The sequence below is a fragment of the Alligator sinensis genome, unplaced genomic scaffold, assembly GCF_000455745.1.
Source record: "Alligator sinensis unplaced genomic scaffold, ASM45574v1 scaffold400_1, whole genome shotgun sequence".
NCBI lineage: Eukaryota > Metazoa > Chordata > Crocodylia > Alligatoridae > Alligator > Alligator sinensis.
The window spans coordinates 1,539,141-1,558,017 of NW_005841897.1; the positions used below are offsets into that span (position 1 = coordinate 1,539,141).

Here is an 18,877-nt window from a genome sequence, read left to right on the forward strand (position 1 = left end):
GGAAAAGAGTCACATTAGGGAAGCCTACAGGGGTTCCCAGGGTAATATCATGGTCTACTATAAGGCACCTCTGTATCCACTCTAGGGCCAGAGCCTTCAAGTGCTGTGAATTGGTGTCTATCCCTTGACTCCATTGCAATTGGGCTGGTCTGTAACATCTGAGGAAGTGTCCCTCAGTCTGAACAAGCTGGCATGGCACCTCCAGCAAAAAGCCTGTCTATTTGCAGCATGTATGTGGAGAAGCTGCTTTAAGCTTAGAACATCTTTGGCTGTTGCATTCTCATTTGCCCTTGGGTATAATCCTTGTTGAGCTACTGCCATTTTCTGCAGAGAGGTCAACACATTATGAAGAAGGACACCTGATTGGGATGTAGCCAGTCAGGATTCTGCTCCTGACTTTCTCGCAAGTCATTCAATTTCTCTCTGGGCCTGTTCCCAGCCCGTAAAATGGAAAAAGAACCATCTCCTTATTCTGTGTTTGCACAGCACCTGGTATAAAGAGTGTCTCGGTTCATGACAAGACCTTTGAGACACTACAGTAATCCCCACCCCCAACTTTAAGACTATCAGCTGCTTGGGGCAGTGACCATCTGTTCCTGTGCCTGCCTGCCTTGCCACTACAAGTTGTGTTGGGGTCAAGGAGGATCACATAATATAAATAGTACTAATGGCTGTGCTAGAGAAGAAGGCTGGTACCACGGAGTTGCTCATCTCGCTGCCGGGCTCCAACCTCAAGCTCCTGTGATGTGTTCTGATGTGTAACCTCCACCTTGTGGGAGAGGTCACTCAGGTTACTGGAAAACTTCTCCATCTGCTCAATGACACCATTCAGAGACCTGAAAGAGAAAAAAGGCAGCATCTTGGTCACATGGTAGCTGCACAGGTTCATGTTTTTAAAGGTGACTCTCACACCAGGAGGGCTAGGAAGATCAGTTTTGAAACAATGAGTCAAATTCTGAGTATGGCTCTGGGGAAAAGGGAGATCAGATTCCTTGGGCAACAAATTTCAGCAATTATAGCTCTATCCTGAACCTCCCCTGGTCAGTTGATCCTTATTTCTCAATGGCAGCAAATGAGAGTGACTGTTTTCTCCCTGGGGTCAGGGCGAGACCTTCAGATTTATGGGCTGTGATAAATTTGCAAGTCAAGATCACCTTGGTCATTGAGCCAATCACTCCTTTTCAGATGCCCTGCCACATCCCCAGCATCTCATGTTCTACTACCCTTGTTGGGGTCCATCCTATGTTCCAGCCCTCCAGTCACCTACTACCACCACTCACTTTGGGGACTGTCACTCAACAGCTCAGGAGGACATGATCCTTCTTTAAGCACCCTCTGAAGGGTAGCCACCTTTAGGGAAGTCTATATGATACCAGCTCCAAAAAGGAGCTCTGCTTTTGAGAGACTCCCAACACAAAGAGGAAGGATTAGCTGAACTCCTTGAGAAAAGGAAGAGAAACTGAATCTCCATCACACTCTGAAAGGGACAGGGACTGGGAAAAGGGGGAAATCTTGCCGGAAAACCAAAGCTATGTGGATGGGGTAGATGGTACCTGGTATGGGAAGTGGCACTGGTGACTGCATCAATCTCCTGATCTTTCAGTCGTTTTAGCCTCTGTAGCTGCTCTTCGTGGTCTTTGCACATTTCCAAAACGGATACCCTGTAGGACCCAGAGGGAAGGACACCTTTACCAACACTTTGCTACTTATGTTCCATATGAAGCAGGATAAAGAATCACATGGTTCTCACCACCATGGTCTGAACCCAGGTAAACTGACAGCAAAAGCTGAACTAAAGCAGCTTTTACACTGATCTGTTTTCTGGCTCCAGGTGAGATCAACTGCAAATGGTCACTGGGTGACTCCAAAGAGACATCTCATTCCCAAAAGAAAATCTTGGGAGAAATCTACTGATTCCCACCAAAGGTATGAAGAGTAGAGGAGGATTCCAGTAGAAAGTCATGACTGAGCAAACCCAAAGGCTCTTTTTGTGGAGGGAAGTCCCTGTGATTTGGAGTCCTGGCTAGAGCTGGGAGAGCATTTTTGGATGAATAATTTATTCACCAAAAGATGCAATTTTGGGTTTACTGAAACTATAATAAATGTTTGTGCCAGATTCAGCCAATTACTTCACTTGCAAAACGGAAAAAAAATTGGAAAAATTCCTAAGATTTTGCTTCAACAGCTTTGAAACGAGGCACTTTGATCTTTCATTTTGAAACGACACTTTGAGACCAAATTTGCCTAAATTAGTTTTTTTAAAGGTATTAAAAGTTTAGAAAACAAATCTGTTATGGACAACTCTAGTCAACGTGCAAAGAATTTTTTTTGTTTTCCATTCTTCATTTGCCTGAGAAAACTGAACCAGTTTCATGTCAGGTTGACCCCAAACAATTTTCATTTTTTATTTTTAAAAAAGGTTTTTCAGGTTGCGTTATTCACATAAGTCAACACCAGGCCCCAGGCCACACGCTGCAGACAGCACAGGCCAGATAAAGGCCATGGCAGGTGAGAGATGCCTCCTCAGCCTCCTCGCATTGAGGGCCAAATGCTCACAGGTAACTGCATAACCCATAATATGGGGAACAAGTGCTATAGGGCACTGTGCAGCACGGCCGATGTTGTTACTTATACCGTCAAATTAGCCTAATATTTCTTGGCCCCAATTGAACCCACTTCCGTCGGCTCCACCATTTTTTCAATCCCTTTCCAAGAGTGTTGACTCCTCGGGGATGTGAAGGTCAGGCCCTGCCCCTCTCTTCTAGGCTGGCTGCCTGTCCCTTCCACAACCTCCCTTACCGTTGCAACTCCCTCAGCCTCTCCACCTCTTGCACCTTCTCTTGCTCTAGCTCTGCCAGTCGGCGCTGATGCTGGGCCAGGAGCTCAGCCTTGGCCTGCTCTGCACTCTGGCACTGGGACAGGAGTCGTGTTGCCAGCTGCTCGTTCTCCTGCCGCAGCCTCTCCTCGCGCTGACGGTAGGAGTCTTCCACCATCTTCACACGACTCCTGAAAGGAAACCCCTACGGGCTGTGGAAGTTGTTCCCAAGGTACATGGGCACTAGTAGATGCTTAGGGCTTGAAAAGCCTGGCTTAAGGATCTGCTTTTAAATGCAGAACTCAAATGTGAGTGCGAGCTTAGGAATCTGGCTGCTGATTTAATGGCAACATGCAGCTCTTGCCAAGGGTTTAACCTCTGTTGATATCGAAGTGCTTTACAAAGAAGACTGGTACCATTAGCTTCATTTTACAGTGTGGGAAAACTCAGGCACAGGGAAATTTAGTGAGTGATGATCCAAGGCATCCACTGGTTGGTGGCAGAGCTAGGGACAGCAAGCAACAGCACTGCTATTAACTTAATGATGCCCCTTCCATAGGTCAGTGTTGTGATTCCCATCAAAAGATGGACCAACAGTAGCAGAGGTTACATGACTTGCTCAAAGTAACTCAGAGAGTCAATGGAGAGTCTGGAGGTAGCGTTTTGAATGCCCACTTAATGGTCAATGCTTCAACTACAGAATCAGGCCAGGTGCTGTGCACAGAGCAGGGAACTGGGGACTGGGCACACTGGGGATACTGTGGCAAGACCCATGTGGACAAATGAAGGTAGGTGGACAACCGTGATACCTATGCGCGTTCTCAATGAGCTCCAAGTCTTCTTGGTGTCGCTGCTGCAGACTCTCCAGGAGCAACTTCTGCTGAGTCCTCTCCAGTTCCAGTTTCCGCACCTGAAAAAAATCAGGCATACACAAAGGAAAACTTCTTTTTCCTGCAGTCAGATCCCCCTAATACACGGGTGAGCAAAATATGGCTTGTGGTCTGGATTCGGCCCACAGAGGGGCTTTGTCCAGCCCACAGTGGGTCCCTTGGTTCTACCTGACCCCAGTGCCGCCTGGCCGTGGCACATCCTGCCACCCCCTGGGCACACAGCGGGGCTGGGGCAGGTCTGTGGCAGGTCTGCCTTTAGAGGCAGCCCGGGCAGCGGTGGCTCCTTTCGGTTGTTGCTGCCACTGCCTCCAGCCCTGCTGTACCCCTGCGTGCCCAGGGGGTGGCAGGATGCACCATGGCTGGGCGGCACAGTGCAGGTCTCCGCTGGTACCATGAGGCCGGGGACACTGGCGACAGCAGATGGAAGGAGCTGTTGCTGCCCGGGCTGCCTAGAAAGGCAGTCCAGCTGTGAAGCTGCCCCAGCCCCACTGTGTGTCCGTAGTCAGGACGTGCCACGGCGGAGAGGTAAAGAGCAGGCACGGGGCACGCTGGGGCTGTGCGCTGTTGGCGTTGGTGGGGAGGCACCGCTGGGTGTGTGGACTCCAGGCTGTTGTGGGGTGGGTGCTGACTGGCTCAGGGGGGGCATGTGCACAGGGGGGCTACCATGCCCACCCCACCATACCCTCAAATCCTTCCCCACAACCACACCCTCCCCCACACACAGTCACATACCTCACAAACACCACGTCTTACATCCTCCCCCACAACCACGTGCCTCTGGGGGGAGCCCTGCTCACTGCTACCCACACACACTCCACCACACACATATACCCACACATAAACCCCCAGCCACCCTCCCCCTCCACACACCCCACAAACCCCATACCCACCCACACACACCCGCACCCCGCCAATATGTAAGAATAAGATTTCATTTTGAGCTCTTATGCAATCACCTCTATATACACAATGCAAACACACACAAATCAGGACAAAATATTTTTTTAAATTAAATTTAAACATATTATTGTGGATGTTTGATTTTTAGTAAATAATTTCGGGTTTTTCTCGGGTTCCAAGATGGCAAACCCCCTTCCTAAAAGGGGTACTTCTGGAGACAAAGGGAGGGACTTTTGGTGGCAAAGGTCAGGGGTTAGGGACAGTTCCAAGATGTCGACCACGGGGTAGGGCACTTGTCAAGGGATGAGGCCACTCTTGTGGCCTTTGACAGCTCACCGAAACTCATTAAGCAGCCCTCCAGCCAAAATAATTGCCCACCCCTGCCCTAAGAGCAAATCACTGCCTGGATCACTCCTGGGATAGAGACAGGTTGGGAGGCAGGTGCCAGGAAAGCAGGAGTTGAGTTGAAAGTCTGAGGGTGGGTATCTATTAAGGTGTCCAGGCCCACTCCCTGCTGCCCTCAATGGACTTGTCACCTCTGTGTGACCCCCCTGGACAGGAATGAACCACATCGTTCTATGACTTCTACTTGGGAGCAAAATATTGCCTGTTGCTGATACCCAGCCCAGCCCTTCTGGGAAAGTTGGTGTGGTATGAAGAGAACCATTCCTGTCTCGGCCTTCCCTGTGGCAGGCCATATGCCTCTCACCTGGCTCTCCAGCTGTGCCAGGTGAGTCTGGGTGCTGAGCAGCTCTGCTTGGTACCCTGCCACGCTCTCCCGCAACTGTGCCTGCAGAGCCACCAGCTTCTTCTCGTAGTCCCCAGTGTTCAACAAGCTCAGGGCCAGAGGCTCGGATTGCATGAGCTGCAAGGGCAATGGAAATGAGACAGCCCTCTTAGAATGGCTCTGCCTCAGGAGGAGGCTACTTCCTCAACTGGAGGAACTGTATGCTGTCCTCACCTGTTGCTGCAGTACAGCCTGCTGGAGAGAAGCCCCAGATGCAACAACCTGCAACAATAACCATAGAAAGAAAAGCTCATGTACTTCTTCTGTGGGGGAACATCTCAGCTCTGGGAACAATACCTGGATAGCAGCCATTAAACTTCTGGCTCCCCCATTCTGGGGCTGCCTCCTCTGATCTAATCCCACTGCCCAGCTGGATGCTCTCTTCCAAGAAAGCAGTTCCAAGGGCCCTGCCTCAGAAGACAGGACGACTCCCCACCTACACCCATACAGGCAAGGTGGGCTGTTCTGTCCTGTCTCATTGCTGCAGAGGGACTTGGGAATGATAAGCCTTATTCCCTAACACAGCAGTCACACCACAGCACAGGATGCAGGGAAGCCTCGATGATGAAAGCCAAGCAAGACTTGCTGGACACACCCATATTTAAAAAACTGGATAATTTTTCCCTGAAATTGCTAAGAACTCTCTTATGCAAAACATCTAAATAGTGAGAAACTAGACTATCAAACTGCTTTTAACTAGGATTCATGTCTCATTATTCATGAAAAAATATAATATTTGTATATTTATATTACTGAGATTTTCCAGGTAGGACTCAAAATATCTCAAAGATGTAAAAAATATTGATTGCATCCAGTTAGGCAGTGGGATTAGACCAGCGAAGCAATTAGCTTGATTAAGATAATTAAAAGCCCACAAGCTTCTTAGGAAAAAAAGAATGCCTTCCTCCCTTCTAACGATAAGGAAACTGATGCACAGTGCATGCAAGTGACTGGGCCTTGAGTCACTTAACAAATCAGGGAGGCAGCAGGGACCATAACTCAGGATGCTGACTCCCATTTCAGCTTGTGTGCTTTAGCCCCTGCCCCATGGCTGTACAGCCAAGGGCACACGTGCTTAAGACATGTGTTTCCAGTGCTGTAGAGCTATACTCCTACCTGGGTCAGCATGGAAGGGCCAAGACCCTCCTGATGTCCTTGGGAGGCAGCTGCAGGGCCTGAAAATTCAACACATGTGAAGTTCAGATGTGGCAATGAAAGCAGGCCACTGTATGCAAGGACAGTGGCACAGGACTCCTTGTCTGACCCACGAGAAATGGAGCTCTCCTAGCTCTGACTATGCCCTACTTCAGTCTTGGGAGGACCAGGCTACCATCATATAAGCTCCAGCCAAGGAAGCCAAGTCACACCTGTCCCCACAGTCTGCATGATCTGTGAGAAACCAGGAGGTTCTCTTGGTCCAAGTGTAGCACTTCCCAACCTTTTCCTCAGCATCACCCCATTTAAACACTAGAATTTTTTTGCAACCCCAAAATGATGCAGACAAGATCAACGCCCCCTCCCCCTGTGGGCAGCACAGTTGGAGCAAAGCCCATGGCGGGGCGGGGAGGAGGATGCAGGCTGCCTGCTGGAGGCTCAGGGCTCCCTACCCTGCTACCCACCCCCAGGGGCCTTAACAGCCCAGTGGGCATGAAGGCAGCAGGTGGGGAGTCCTGAGCTTGCAGCAGGCAACCCGCATCCACCCCCGCTCAGTGCATAAATCTTGGGGGCACATTCCCCCCCGCATGGCTCTCTTCCACGGAGTGCATGCAGCAGCAGGGAGCCAGCCTCCCTGATGCCCCCTGGATGAGCTGCCTGTGGATCCATCCTGTTCCCAAAGCCGAGTCCCACATTCCCACCCTGGTCCTGGGACCCATGCACTGGCCCAGCTGGTCAGTGCCCCCAACCCCACCCCTCCCTCCTTCATTGTGGGGCCCTCAATCTGCCCTCCCCCACCAAAGACCTATCTGGAGGGCGCTGCACTCCATGCTGCCTGGCTGCCAAGTGCATGTGTGCACACGCACATAGCACCCCCTGCCTGATCGCCCTCCTCCCACTTCCTCCAGCACCGAGCAACCCCTTACAGGCTGGGTCTCAGCCAGCCTGCAAGGGGAAACTGCCGTTTCCTGCTTTTTTCTGTGATTTTCATCATAATTGATCGACACTGTCGAGTGACTCTGCAACCCCATTTTTTATTGTTGCGACCCCAAACGGGGTAGGAACCACTGCTTAATAGTTGGGCTGATTTGGGAGACAAAACATACCGGCACTGCTGGTATCACCTGAGGATGCCATTCTCCTGGACTCAGATGCAAGAGACAAGTCATGTTTTGGAGCGGTCAGCCGTGGAATGGGATAGCTGTGGGATGGATGGAGATGGATGAGTGACTGGGTGCAGCATCACAGCCCCAGAGCAGGATGTGTGGGGAGCAGAGAGAAATTAAAGGGGCATTTTCTAGTAAGCCTGAGGGACTTTGTGTTTCCCCAAGTTTAAGCCCCAATGACATGGCACAACACCAGGCCTGTCCATTCCTCAACACAACAGTGTAAAGGGGCAGAGGAAAGAAATAGAGCTGCCAGAGGTGCTTTTTCCTTAAAGCTGCTGCACCCCATCTCACTGTTCATGAAAACCACAGCTTTACAGAGCTCAAGATCACAGCTTTAAATGCTTGTGTTTGACACCAGGCATTTCCATTCACTTTAGTGGTTTCTATGGAGAATGGAGATCAGCAGCAGGAAGGAGACATACCTAGGCTCTTCCACCCTGATAGGCTTGTCTTCTGATGCAGCAGGGTGCTGGGGTCCTTTTCCTGAGGCATCTGGTTGGCTGAAAACAAACATCTCTTCAGTGGGAGAACACAAAATCTTAATACTAATGGACAACACCAGTGGTGGGGTCTAATCTCCCATTGCTGGTTGCAAAGGTATTCTCTTACCTTGGTGATAGAGGACATGGACAAATGTAATATCCACCAGTATAAAAAAAGGAAGTAGACAAGGAAAACCCATAACTGAGGTAAACTTCACCCAATCCAGAGAATTATCCCCCTGGGAAAAATTAGGGTTAAAACACCAGAGGCCTAAATTACACTGGTTTAGGTTTTGTCTTTGTGTGTCCATCCTTGGGTAGCCTTGCTAAAAGCTAACAGGCTACTATCTGCTCTTTTGCTGCATGGAGTAATAGCTGCCTACTCTATGAGCTACCTTGGGATAGCTGCACATTGGGCCCTTCTTGATCTCAGCAGAATTTACATTGGTTTATATATCAATGTAAATGATCCCAGAATATGGATACATCTGTCTGGGACCAGAGAATAAAGGTCCTTTCCTTCATTTGAAAACAAACTCTTTATCCCAGCCCTGGCAGCCCAGTTATGGGAGTGATCAGCAGTTGCTCTCTTCAAACCATTCAGCTGCACAGACAGGGGGAGCAAAGGCACCCTAGAGGAAACCATGACGGCATACGAAGAGGATGCTTCACTTCTAGCCTGCTTGCTCGTCTGTTGTTATGCCTGAAGAGAAATCTGGCCATAGCTATACATTTGGAAAGAGTTCTGTCAAGGAACCGACTAAGGCATTTTGCTATAACTCGCACTCAGCTCACTGAACAAGGCTGGATCAATTTCGCTTATATAACTGAGAAGCCCCTGATGAAGTCAATGGGACTTGACTCTGAAATGCTCATTGGGGTGAGGGAAGGGGATTCTTTACCTGGGGTGAGAGACGGGGTCTGCATCTTTGTCCTGCACCACAAGGCCTGAGGGCCCAGCACTTTCCTCATTGACCTTCCCCTGCACCTGGGCTTTCTTCCGAGACAGAGCGTTATTCAGCCAGTTATCTTCCTCCTCTGTTGGAGCAGGTCTAGCTGCTGCTTCCTCTGCTGCTGGCTTTGTCCCAGATGGGGACTGGCTGGCAGGGCTGGGTCGCTTGGCAGCTGCGGGGCTTGATGGCACATTCAAGGGGGATGCTGTGGAAATACCTTTGGCTGAGTCCTTAGTTGGAGACAGAGGATCCAAATCAATGAAGTCCTCATCTTTCAGCCCCAGCCAATCAGCCCCATTTTTGCTGCTTCGCAGGGGGCTCCTGGTAGGTGGAGTAGCTGGTTTGGACCTTTGATCAGTTTTCAATTCACTGATATTCTCTGACGAAAACCTGAAAACAGAAAGACTCGTACACATGCACCCCTGAGAGAGGGTTTCAGACCCCAGCTTCCTGTTGTGGAGGCAGCATGTCTAAGGCATCAGACATGGGTATTTCTCTATGAAAATTATACCTGACAGATTGACGTCTTGACTGGCGGCCTTCTGGGGTGGAGGCCAGGGTGGGTTGGTAGGCACCAAAGGTGAAATCCTCCTCTCCCCAAATGTCTTCCTTATCTGTTTAAATAGGTGTTTGAACATCAATCTCTAGGGGTAAGTAGGCAGCACACAAACACTCACAATCATACTCGTGTGCTCTTTCTCCTGTTTGAAGCCTTGCTAGTATTCCGTCAGGTCTTATCTCCACTAGGGAAGCTTTGAGGTAGGGCTGTAACTGGAACAGCTGTGCATGGGCACCAATTGGAGAGTATGGGGCAACTCTTCCCCTTCCCCCAAACAGCATACCCATCTTAACCACAGTTGGCACAGAATACTACTGGCAACGCCAACACCTGCCCATCTAAAGGCTTAAGACAAACTTGGGCTGAGCAACAAGGATGGCAAGCCCTCCTAGCACAGCCATGGCTTAGCCTAGGAAAGAAAAAGTGCTTTTACTGGTATACTGATTTTCTGAGTGAAATAAGTGCGGGAGGACATTCATACTGGTATAATTTGAGATGCTGATTTTTACCATTGTAAAAATACTATTATAAATATTATATTACCATTATAAAAATACTACACACACAATTATATCCCTCATGACACTGCTGTAGTTCCCAGAGTAAATCTTCCTCACCTGGCTGCTTCTGGTATTTCTTATCCAGTTTGAACTCCTTTGGTTCCCCCGTGGCTGGTCGCTCCAGGAGTTTGGCTGAAGTCCCTCGTCCCAACAACTCATCCAGCTTGGAGCGGGCAGGGCGGACCTCTTCTCTGCCAGAGCACCAAGAGTTACACACTTCTATGGCAGGGGATGCAAAGGGCTGAAACACTACCTTGTGGCAGGTGAGTTAGGATGCATCAAGGAGCTGGCGGGACATTGACATTCTCTGCAGAAGCTAAGCTGCTGCTGTTGCTTTATTTTTCTCAAAACCCTAAGGGCCAGACACAATTCCACCTGCAAGGTGTTTAATTGGACGTGGGTTCCTATTCCACCCTCCCGGAGTCCCTGAGAAGCCAGCAACCTTACATACTTCCGTAAGGTGCTTTCCGGTCACCAAAGCAGCAAGGACTAACCCAACTTCTGCATGAGTGACTGCTCAGAGACTTGAGCAGGGTGGGAAAGGATCATATTTAGGAGGCTAATAGGTGGAAGAGGATCTTCCCCTCAAATTTCTGCCCGTATGATTTAAAAAAACAACAACTGTGACTCAACCCAACCAAGTCTGCAGTCAGCCCAGAACTGTAACTGAGAGGAGCAGACAGCCTCAAATATCTCAGCCAGGTTACCTTTTTGATCTGTTTTGTAAGGAACCTAGCACAACGTGGCCCTGTACAAAGACTTAATAATGACAATGACAAATGGGAATACTGCTAACTATTTATTTTAATAAATCAATCCTGCTGCTCTGAGATAGTGAACTGAACTCCAGTATTTTGTCATCTTTTACCCCATTTCTTCCTTTCCCCCTGACTTAGAGACAACTCCAATGAAACATCAAGGGCCCTAGCAGGGGTTCATGCCTCAGGCACCCACTTAGATGTGAGGTAATATAACAGTCTTTCTAGCACTGCACTTCATGACTGGAACCAAGCCTAACTCCCACAGGAGTGTTTCAATGCTTCATTTCTATCAATAGCCTTGTGTACAGAAGGAAAGGCCTTACTCTTCCCCTTTCCTCTCCTGCTTCAGATCTCCCTTCAGACTCTCGCCAAACCCCAGGGCACTCATGAGGTCATCTGCATCATCTTCAAACATCAGCTCTTCCTTCTTCCGCATGGGGGCTGTTGTGTGGCCAGGCATCGAAGAGAGTGATGTCTCTGTTAAACAGAATCAAGAGCTGTTGTAGCAGTGACAGTCATGATTCCAGTATGAGTTTATCCTCCACAGGGCACTAGGCACAGTCTGGTGGGGTCTTCTACATGGTTATGCAGAAATGATTCTTCTGGGGCCAGAAACACAAATCAAAGGGAAGTGACAAAGCAGGAGGTCCATGCTTTTATTTATTTGGATTATCTGTCTTCTGGAGAGCTTGGTGAGACATTTTTAACAGCCCCTCAACTCCCAATTTGTAGAGCTCCAGATATCCCAGAAGCCCCAGCTTTGCCAGAGCTTTTCACTCCTGAACTGTAGTACTCCCTGGGACTGGGTCCCTCCACCAAGGTACATGATTGGCAGCATTTCCTGCTATAGGAATCCTGGATGTTCTCCCCTGACACAGCTCTACCAGCTAAAGCACAAACTTGACCTGTGGCCCTAGGCACAAGGGCCCCTAACTCTGCTAATCCTGAATCTCCACAGAGATACCAAATGCGCCCCAACTTGCTAATGTGAAAAAGTGCCTGTCTGGGGCTAGAATAATGTCAGAATTTGAACCCAAGTCCTAGGAGACGAAAGACCAATTTTGATCCAACTGAGCAACTCGGACCGAATTCAAGGGACAGGGTGTATTTCCAGTATTTCCAATTACCTTTCCCTTTGGCTGGCCCAGTGTTTCTTTCAGGGCTAATTTTGGAGCCTGATGGAGGCAGTTTCTTGGCAGCATCTTCCTCTTCATCTGACAAAAGTCCTGTCAAAGGATCATCTAAATCTATGAATTATCCCAAAGGGAAAGAAGAAGGGAAGAAAAGACACGAGTCATTTGGAGGAAGAACTCTAGCTCTAAGAAAACAATGCACCAAGAATGGACTATCTATCATCTTTATTCTGGGGATCCTGTACGAATTAGATCGGGGTGGGCAAAATGTGACCTGTGGGCCAGATGCGGCCCACCAGGCCATTTTATCCGGCCCACGGGGCCCCTAAAAAATATAGAAAATTAATATTTATCAGCCCCTGGCTGCTTGTCATGTGGCCCTCAATGGCTTAACAAAACTCAGTAAGTGGCCCTCTGCCCAAAATAACTGCTCGCCCCTGAATTAGATTTTGCTTCTGCTCGAGTCAACAGCACTATTTGCTGGGAGCAAGTCTGGTCCCCACGTTTATATTATAATGTAGATATATTAATATACACACACTAGCTAATTGCCCGTCAAGAATGATGGGGAGGGGGTGGAGCGGGCAGAGATGGAGTCCTGTGGCCCCCCCATCCGGACCCGCTCCCCTCTTCCCTCCTGCTGCTTGGGGTCTGGGCCTGCTCGGGGGCTGCAGCATCAGGGGGAGGGCAGAAGAGGGCTCGGAGCAGACACAGGGGTGGGGGATGAGTGGACCCGGGCCTGAGGGATGGAGGTAGCCCACTCCTCCACTCCCCCTGCCATGTCAGGCCAGGCTCACGCCTCCTTCCCGTTTCCACATTGGGCCCAGGCCCACTCCCCTCCTCTCCACGTCTGCCCATGTCCACTTCCCCCCACACCGCCACCATGGTGCGCTCGCTCCTCCCCACACCCCCACTGTGTTGGCCTGCATCAGTCCTGTGGTGGTGACGATGGAAGAGGGGAGGGGTGGGCCAAGGCCAGCGCTGGTGGCTTCACCCCTCCCATGGCGTCCTGACTCCACCCCTCATCCCTGTACATGGCCACCTATTGACCTAATCCAAAGCCCATTGAAGCTACTTAAGAGGCTTTCTACCCTTTTCAGCAGGCTTTGTAACAGGGAGCATAGTCTTCTGGTTACAGTAAAGAACTGGGATGTCGGGAGACCTGGATCCCATTCCCACACCTGTGACCTCTGGCTGCTGTGACTCATTCTTGTTAGGTGTAAAGCAGATATAATCTTTCCCTCCTTCCCTCCTCTGCAGGGATGATGGGAAATTAGAAATTAATGCTTGTAAGGAACTATCCTTCTAAAACATATCCCTGCAAAGATCTGAGAGAAACTATCAATTAAAAAAGGTCTGAGGGAACATAAACCCAAACACAGTGCCCACAGAAATCGCACAAAAAGATAGCCCCAAGGCAGGCTATTTTTAAATCTGGGTTTTCTAATTACTTACTTATTCCCTTACCTGGTTGCTTTTTAGATTCATCCTCTGCTGTGCGAATAGAAGGGAAGAAGGGACAGAGAAATGAACTAAAAGAGATCCTCACAAATACACACGTACCACCCACTTACTCTCTGGGATGTTTCTTTGGCATTTCCATGACCAATTGGTACACTCTCTCCTACCTTATGCTTGCTGATATAATTCGGAGGCATTTGGGCAATGTATAACACAGGACTTAATTCAAGTGAATTTGGTGCTGGCAAATGGTGCCTGGAAGCTGAAGTCGGCTCTATTATGACAGCAGGGATAACAGGGGAGTCTTAGCTGCCCTGTGGCTCTGACACCTGATGTGGAGAGCGTCCCTGGAACAAAAGGGAGCTCAGGGCTTCTAGCCTACTTAAGGCTAGACCTCTCTGTCACTAACCTGATGAAAACATTTACACTGCGGACCTATTAGGAACTGCTGAAGGAGACCAGCAACTCCCATCACACAGGTACCTTCATGGTACTTTGACCTGGCCCAGATTTGAGCTGATGACCTCTCTGATTCCTATTAGCCATCCACTCTTCCAGCAACCCTATCACTAAAGGGGATGCCTCCCTACACCCTTCCCCTTAAATTAGGGTGTTAAACAGTAAGCATAGAGAGAGCATAGCTGCACCTGTCCACTTGGGCTACAGCAAGATCTTACCTTCAAAGGAAAACTTCTTATATTGCTGCCGGGTGGTCGGGGGAGTGGTAAGAACTTTCTTTTCAATCCTAGTTGCCAACTCTGCCACAAAAGGGAGGCCATTGACACGGTCAGAAATGGGGTTTCACATACAGGCAGGCATTAAGCTATATAAAGGGATAGCAGACTGGTGAGGCAGTACCCGTGTGTTAAGAGGAAGACAGCTACAGTCCTCTAAAACAGAGAATTAGGTGAAATCTGGGCATAACCCTTAGCTGGGCAAAATGTCGGGACCACTCTGTGCTACTGAATACAAAGGGCAGATTCAAGAGAACTGAGTTTCTAGAGGGTGAGGATCGCCACATCCAAGAGACTTGGTCATGGACTAGCAATGTCCCTAAGTGTGATCCACTGACCATATTGGAGGCCCTGCTTCTAGGTAGCCAAAATAATCTTTCTACATAGGAACATCCATGCCACTGAGGGTACTCCATGTTCAAAGTCCCAGTGCACAACAGCTTCAAGCCAAGTCAATCGGAAATCAGTCGAGCTGTACAGAAAGAAAACTCAAAGGCATCCCCACTTACCTTTCTCAGTACTTGTTAGCTTCCCTGCTGGTTTTACTGGGTTTCTTGATGACTCAGTCTTCTCAGGACTCTTTGTAGTTGTCCTGCCAGGCCCAGAACCAGGCTTTTTTATGCCTAAGAGATCAGCTTCCATATTGTCCATATCCTGGAGATAAGCAGAACATTCAGGAGCACAAGGAGCTGAGCCAGGGCTCTGGAGCTCAGCCAGTAGAGAACATATGAAGTTTTGCATGGTCATTAACACAGGTCAAGTAAAACCAGGTCTGCGGTATGTGATCCATTTTTTATATGCTGCCCAGGGGTGGAGACCTCAAGGCCCTGCTCTCTGCCTGGGGAGGATTTACCCAGAAGGTGGTAAGTGGATCTTCACTTCAGGCCTATTTCCCAGTCTGGCTCTAGTTCTGCTCCTAACCAGAGAAGCAATGGTAGCATGCTTGATCCCAACATTACCTCACCGGGGTGGCCCCAGGGAGAGGTAAGGGTCATGCCACAAAAAAAAGCTTCTTCATGTCAGCTTCAGCAAACATGCTGGTCTCCCCAGTTTTCAGTGACTTCCAGGGAGGAGGTTTTTTACTGGACACAGATGGGAAAGCAAAGATTGAGGCTGCAAGCCTTTCATGTATGGTACATTTCAGTACTTAAAACTAAGATGCAACCAAAGACACAACAGTGTTGCCTGTGAAGAAAAGATCCGGGAAGACTGGCTGCCAGTTAAACCATGGTTAGGAGAATCAGGAATACAGACTGGGAGAGAAGTCAGAGGTTAGTTTCAACTCAGCAAAGCTCTGAGAATATCAATATTTTACTCAGTTACCTTCAGGGTTTCTAGCAGAGCTTGTGGATCTGCATCCGAAACATCTGATCCCTGCATACCAGATAAGGAGAGAGAACAAACATGGGCATTTTCAGAAGCATATGGCACTAGAAGAGACTCCAACAAGCCCAGAAGACAAAGGAATGTTTTATTTTTTGTTAAATATTTTCACTGGATACAGAAAACTCCATCCTTTTTAGGCACCTATTATTTTACACCTGCTGTTCCATAGCTAGCTGTTGTCTAGTCTGAAAATGAACAAATGAATCAGACAACCCATGTCCTGTCCACATTAAAACAAAGTATCAGGGAGTCTGTCTGATGTGGTAACAGATAAGATGATGTGTCTACAGATGTTAGGCCAGCAACACAGCAGCTAAGAATCCCAGTTCTGCTGCCGATTCACTGTGATCCTGGACAATTCACATCAGCACTCAGGACTTCTAAATGTCTTCAACTTGTAACATAGGAATAATAAGATGTGCCTCACTACTCAGAGTACTATCCTTGTTAACTACTGTTTGTCAAATGCTTTCATGAGGCTTGGGTATTTTTCAATTCTTTGAGAGAATGAAACAGTTATGGGGAAACTCTTGATCTGGGGAAATTTCCTTGATGAACTCTGGCTTTAATTCATGGAAACAGTACTATCACTTTTGCTTATTTATTCTCACTATAAAGTGTTTGGAGATTCTTTGTCTGAAGGACATTATATCAGACTAGACTATATTGTCATGCAAGTCACCCTGGTAGCATCAGCCTCATTTAAGGTTTTTACTTCTCATTTTCTCATCATCAACCCATGTCATTCCTGTTTTAGAACAATTAGAGGGACATGTGAAAAAGCTCTTCAGTCAGTGAGATTTCTACAGTCAGATTCATCTCTGGTGTGCTGCTGTTGCCTCCAATGGAGTTGTACCATGCATGACTCTGGCTCTGTGTTCGCTACATAGCCTGTCCTCCAACCTTCTGCCTCACATACACTAGAAATCTAGAGACCATGAGGACTCTCTCCTGAAGGACACTCACCTCTGTAGCTGCACCTTCCTCAGCTGCCAGCTTGCTGAAAAAGTCATCCTCAAAAAGGGATCTGCAAGGGACAAGCAGGAGGATTAGGCACTTCTCTTCTTGCACTTCATTACTCCCAACACAGAAGGTCAAGATGGAGGTTGCTGCAGAAGTCATCTGTGGTGTGTGAAGCACATCTGACATTTAAAGTGGGAGAGGACTGGAAGAAGCCCCTAAAATGAAGGATTTATTCAGACAAGCTAGTATTTGGATGGCTGTTTTTTCTATGTATTGTTCTAGTGTTCCCTGCCTAACCCATTACAGGAGTCTTACTACATCAACAGACAAGGGGTTAATCAAGATCACAGCATGGCTCATCATTTTTAACTAAACAATATTCAGAATGAGATTTCCAGAAGTGTGAAGGCAGAGAGCTGCCCAATGCCTACTGAAATGCAGAGGGAAGAGGGCCTAATGCCCTTGTTGATCCTTAAAAAAACATTCCCCCACAGTGATAATTGTAAATTCAGAACCTAAATTACTAGTACTAGGAAGTGAGGCCTGGGAAATGACTGTACATCTTACAGGGTGCAGAGAGACCAGCATGGAGCAAGGCCTCCTTCTTCAATCACCTATTTAATGGCACAATTCAGATGTACTCACTTGTTGCTGGTCCTGGAGCTGGGTCCCCTGGGTCTCCCTCTACTGGTCCCAGAAGGCTGGGAAGGTCTGTTAGATCTAACAGGGATTTCATCTGGAAACAAGATACAGGCAGTTTGGAATGTGTGGGTGAAAGCTTATCCTGGACCAGTGGTTCCCAAATAACTTTGGGGTCACATTCCCTTCTTAAGTTTGTCCTACTGCTGTGTGCTTCTGGGATTCTGTTTTACAGAAAATAAAATGCTGATTCTTCATGTCAGGACAGCCACACTGTAACTGCTCAATTAGACACTGCAGAGTTGGTCTTCATTATTTCTTTTGTTCCTTTTTCTGCATGCCTATTGCCCCTTTTCTATTTCTTCCACTAATGAGCTCTCTAGAAGTTTGTCTCATACCCTCTAGAGATTGAACAGGCTGCATGGAAAGTGAGCTGTCCTTCCAGCCCTAAAGGGGGTGCCTATAGGCCAGGATAGAGACAGCATGGCAGGGAAAATTTGTCTGTAGGAGTAACCAACAGCATAGCTACTCTGTGGATAAGATGAGAGCTTTGTTTTGTTTAGAGAGCCAGCATCCTTCACTAGTTCCCCAAACACATGGAAAGACTACAATATAAACAGAGTTTCCTTCTCAATGCCAAGGAAGATGCGTTTACCATCGTCTCCAAGGAGGTCACCAAGCACATCACTGATGGAGCCTAGAGAAAATAGAGCAAGGCCATTGTATCAAAAGAACTGGTGACACAAGAGACAGAAAAGTTGTTTTCTGTATATTGAGATGGTTTGGATGTTTAAAACCTTCAGACTCAGGGATGAAAATTTGAGTGTAAGCATCACTAGCAAGAGGTCCTAAGTTCTCATGGCCACCCAAACAATAGCTTCCACTGATGTCACCGGGAGCAAGATTTTCTCCAACCGTGACCACCAAGGCAGTTTTCCTAGTCTCTGGGGATAACCGCTTTCCTAGTATGGGATATTAGGCCTGTGAAAGCGGCTAGTATTCGTTTCAGATTTGGCTGATTCGGGGGACAGTGATTTGATTTGGTGATTCAAAACACTGTCCCAGTTCAATTTGGCCGAATCTCCGAATCAGCCAGGTCCATCCCCTGCCTCTCTCCCAGCCCGGCAATGGCTACCTCAGCTCCTGGCACTTGTTAAAAAAAAAGGCCCGGTTCAGTGGGTGCTCCTGGGCGGGGTGTGATTCCCACTCTCCCCCACTGTGTGGGGGGCTCTACATGAGCCCTCCAACCTGCCCCTCGCTCCCTCAGCCCCCACATAGGTGCCCCACCTGGGCCAGCTCTGGTCCTTTTAGAATAAAACAAACAAACCGAAAAACCCCCGGACTCACCGCTCCTGCCCGTGAGGGGACAGGGCGATCCCCACTTCGCCCCTGCTGCCCTACCCCACGTGGGGGTTCTGCACGAGCCCCTGAAGCCCCGAGGGCACTGCAGGACTAGTAAGTCCCGGGGCTTTTCTTGGCTTTTTTTTTTTCTTAAAAGGCCAGAGCTGGCCCGGGCAGGGCACCTACTGG

At 48.5% G+C, this 18,877-nt stretch overlaps 1 protein-coding gene across 1 annotated transcript in view; it reads right to left on the minus strand.

Annotated features, from left to right (window-relative positions):
* FBF1 (Fas binding factor 1) overlaps nt 1–18,877 on the minus strand; it is a 29,762-nt gene that overhangs the window by 5,578 nt on the left and 5,307 nt on the right. Inside the window, exons 4-25 of the mRNA XM_025197500.1 lie at nt 18,003–18,044; nt 17,354–17,444; nt 16,712–16,772; nt 15,683–15,733; nt 14,869–15,013; nt 14,303–14,383; nt 13,620–13,658; nt 12,159–12,278; nt 11,355–11,508; nt 10,328–10,461; nt 9,663–9,765; nt 9,101–9,541; nt 8,139–8,216; nt 7,654–7,748; nt 6,509–6,567; nt 5,567–5,614; nt 5,315–5,470; nt 3,625–3,725; nt 2,800–3,006; nt 1,554–1,661; nt 697–836; nt 29–81 (exon numbers count right to left, since the gene is read on the minus strand). Coding sequence (XP_025053285.1) covers nt 29–81; nt 697–836; nt 1,554–1,661; nt 2,800–3,006; nt 3,625–3,725; nt 5,315–5,470; nt 5,567–5,614; nt 6,509–6,567; nt 7,654–7,748; nt 8,139–8,216; nt 9,101–9,541; nt 9,663–9,765; nt 10,328–10,461; nt 11,355–11,508; nt 12,159–12,278; nt 13,620–13,658; nt 14,303–14,383; nt 14,869–15,013; nt 15,683–15,733; nt 16,712–16,772; nt 17,354–17,444; nt 18,003–18,044 — 2,507 coding nt within the window. The remainder of the gene's footprint in view (nt 1–28; nt 82–696; nt 837–1,553; nt 1,662–2,799; nt 3,007–3,624; nt 3,726–5,314; nt 5,471–5,566; nt 5,615–6,508; nt 6,568–7,653; nt 7,749–8,138; nt 8,217–9,100; nt 9,542–9,662; nt 9,766–10,327; nt 10,462–11,354; nt 11,509–12,158; nt 12,279–13,619; nt 13,659–14,302; nt 14,384–14,868; nt 15,014–15,682; nt 15,734–16,711; nt 16,773–17,353; nt 17,445–18,002; nt 18,045–18,877) is intronic.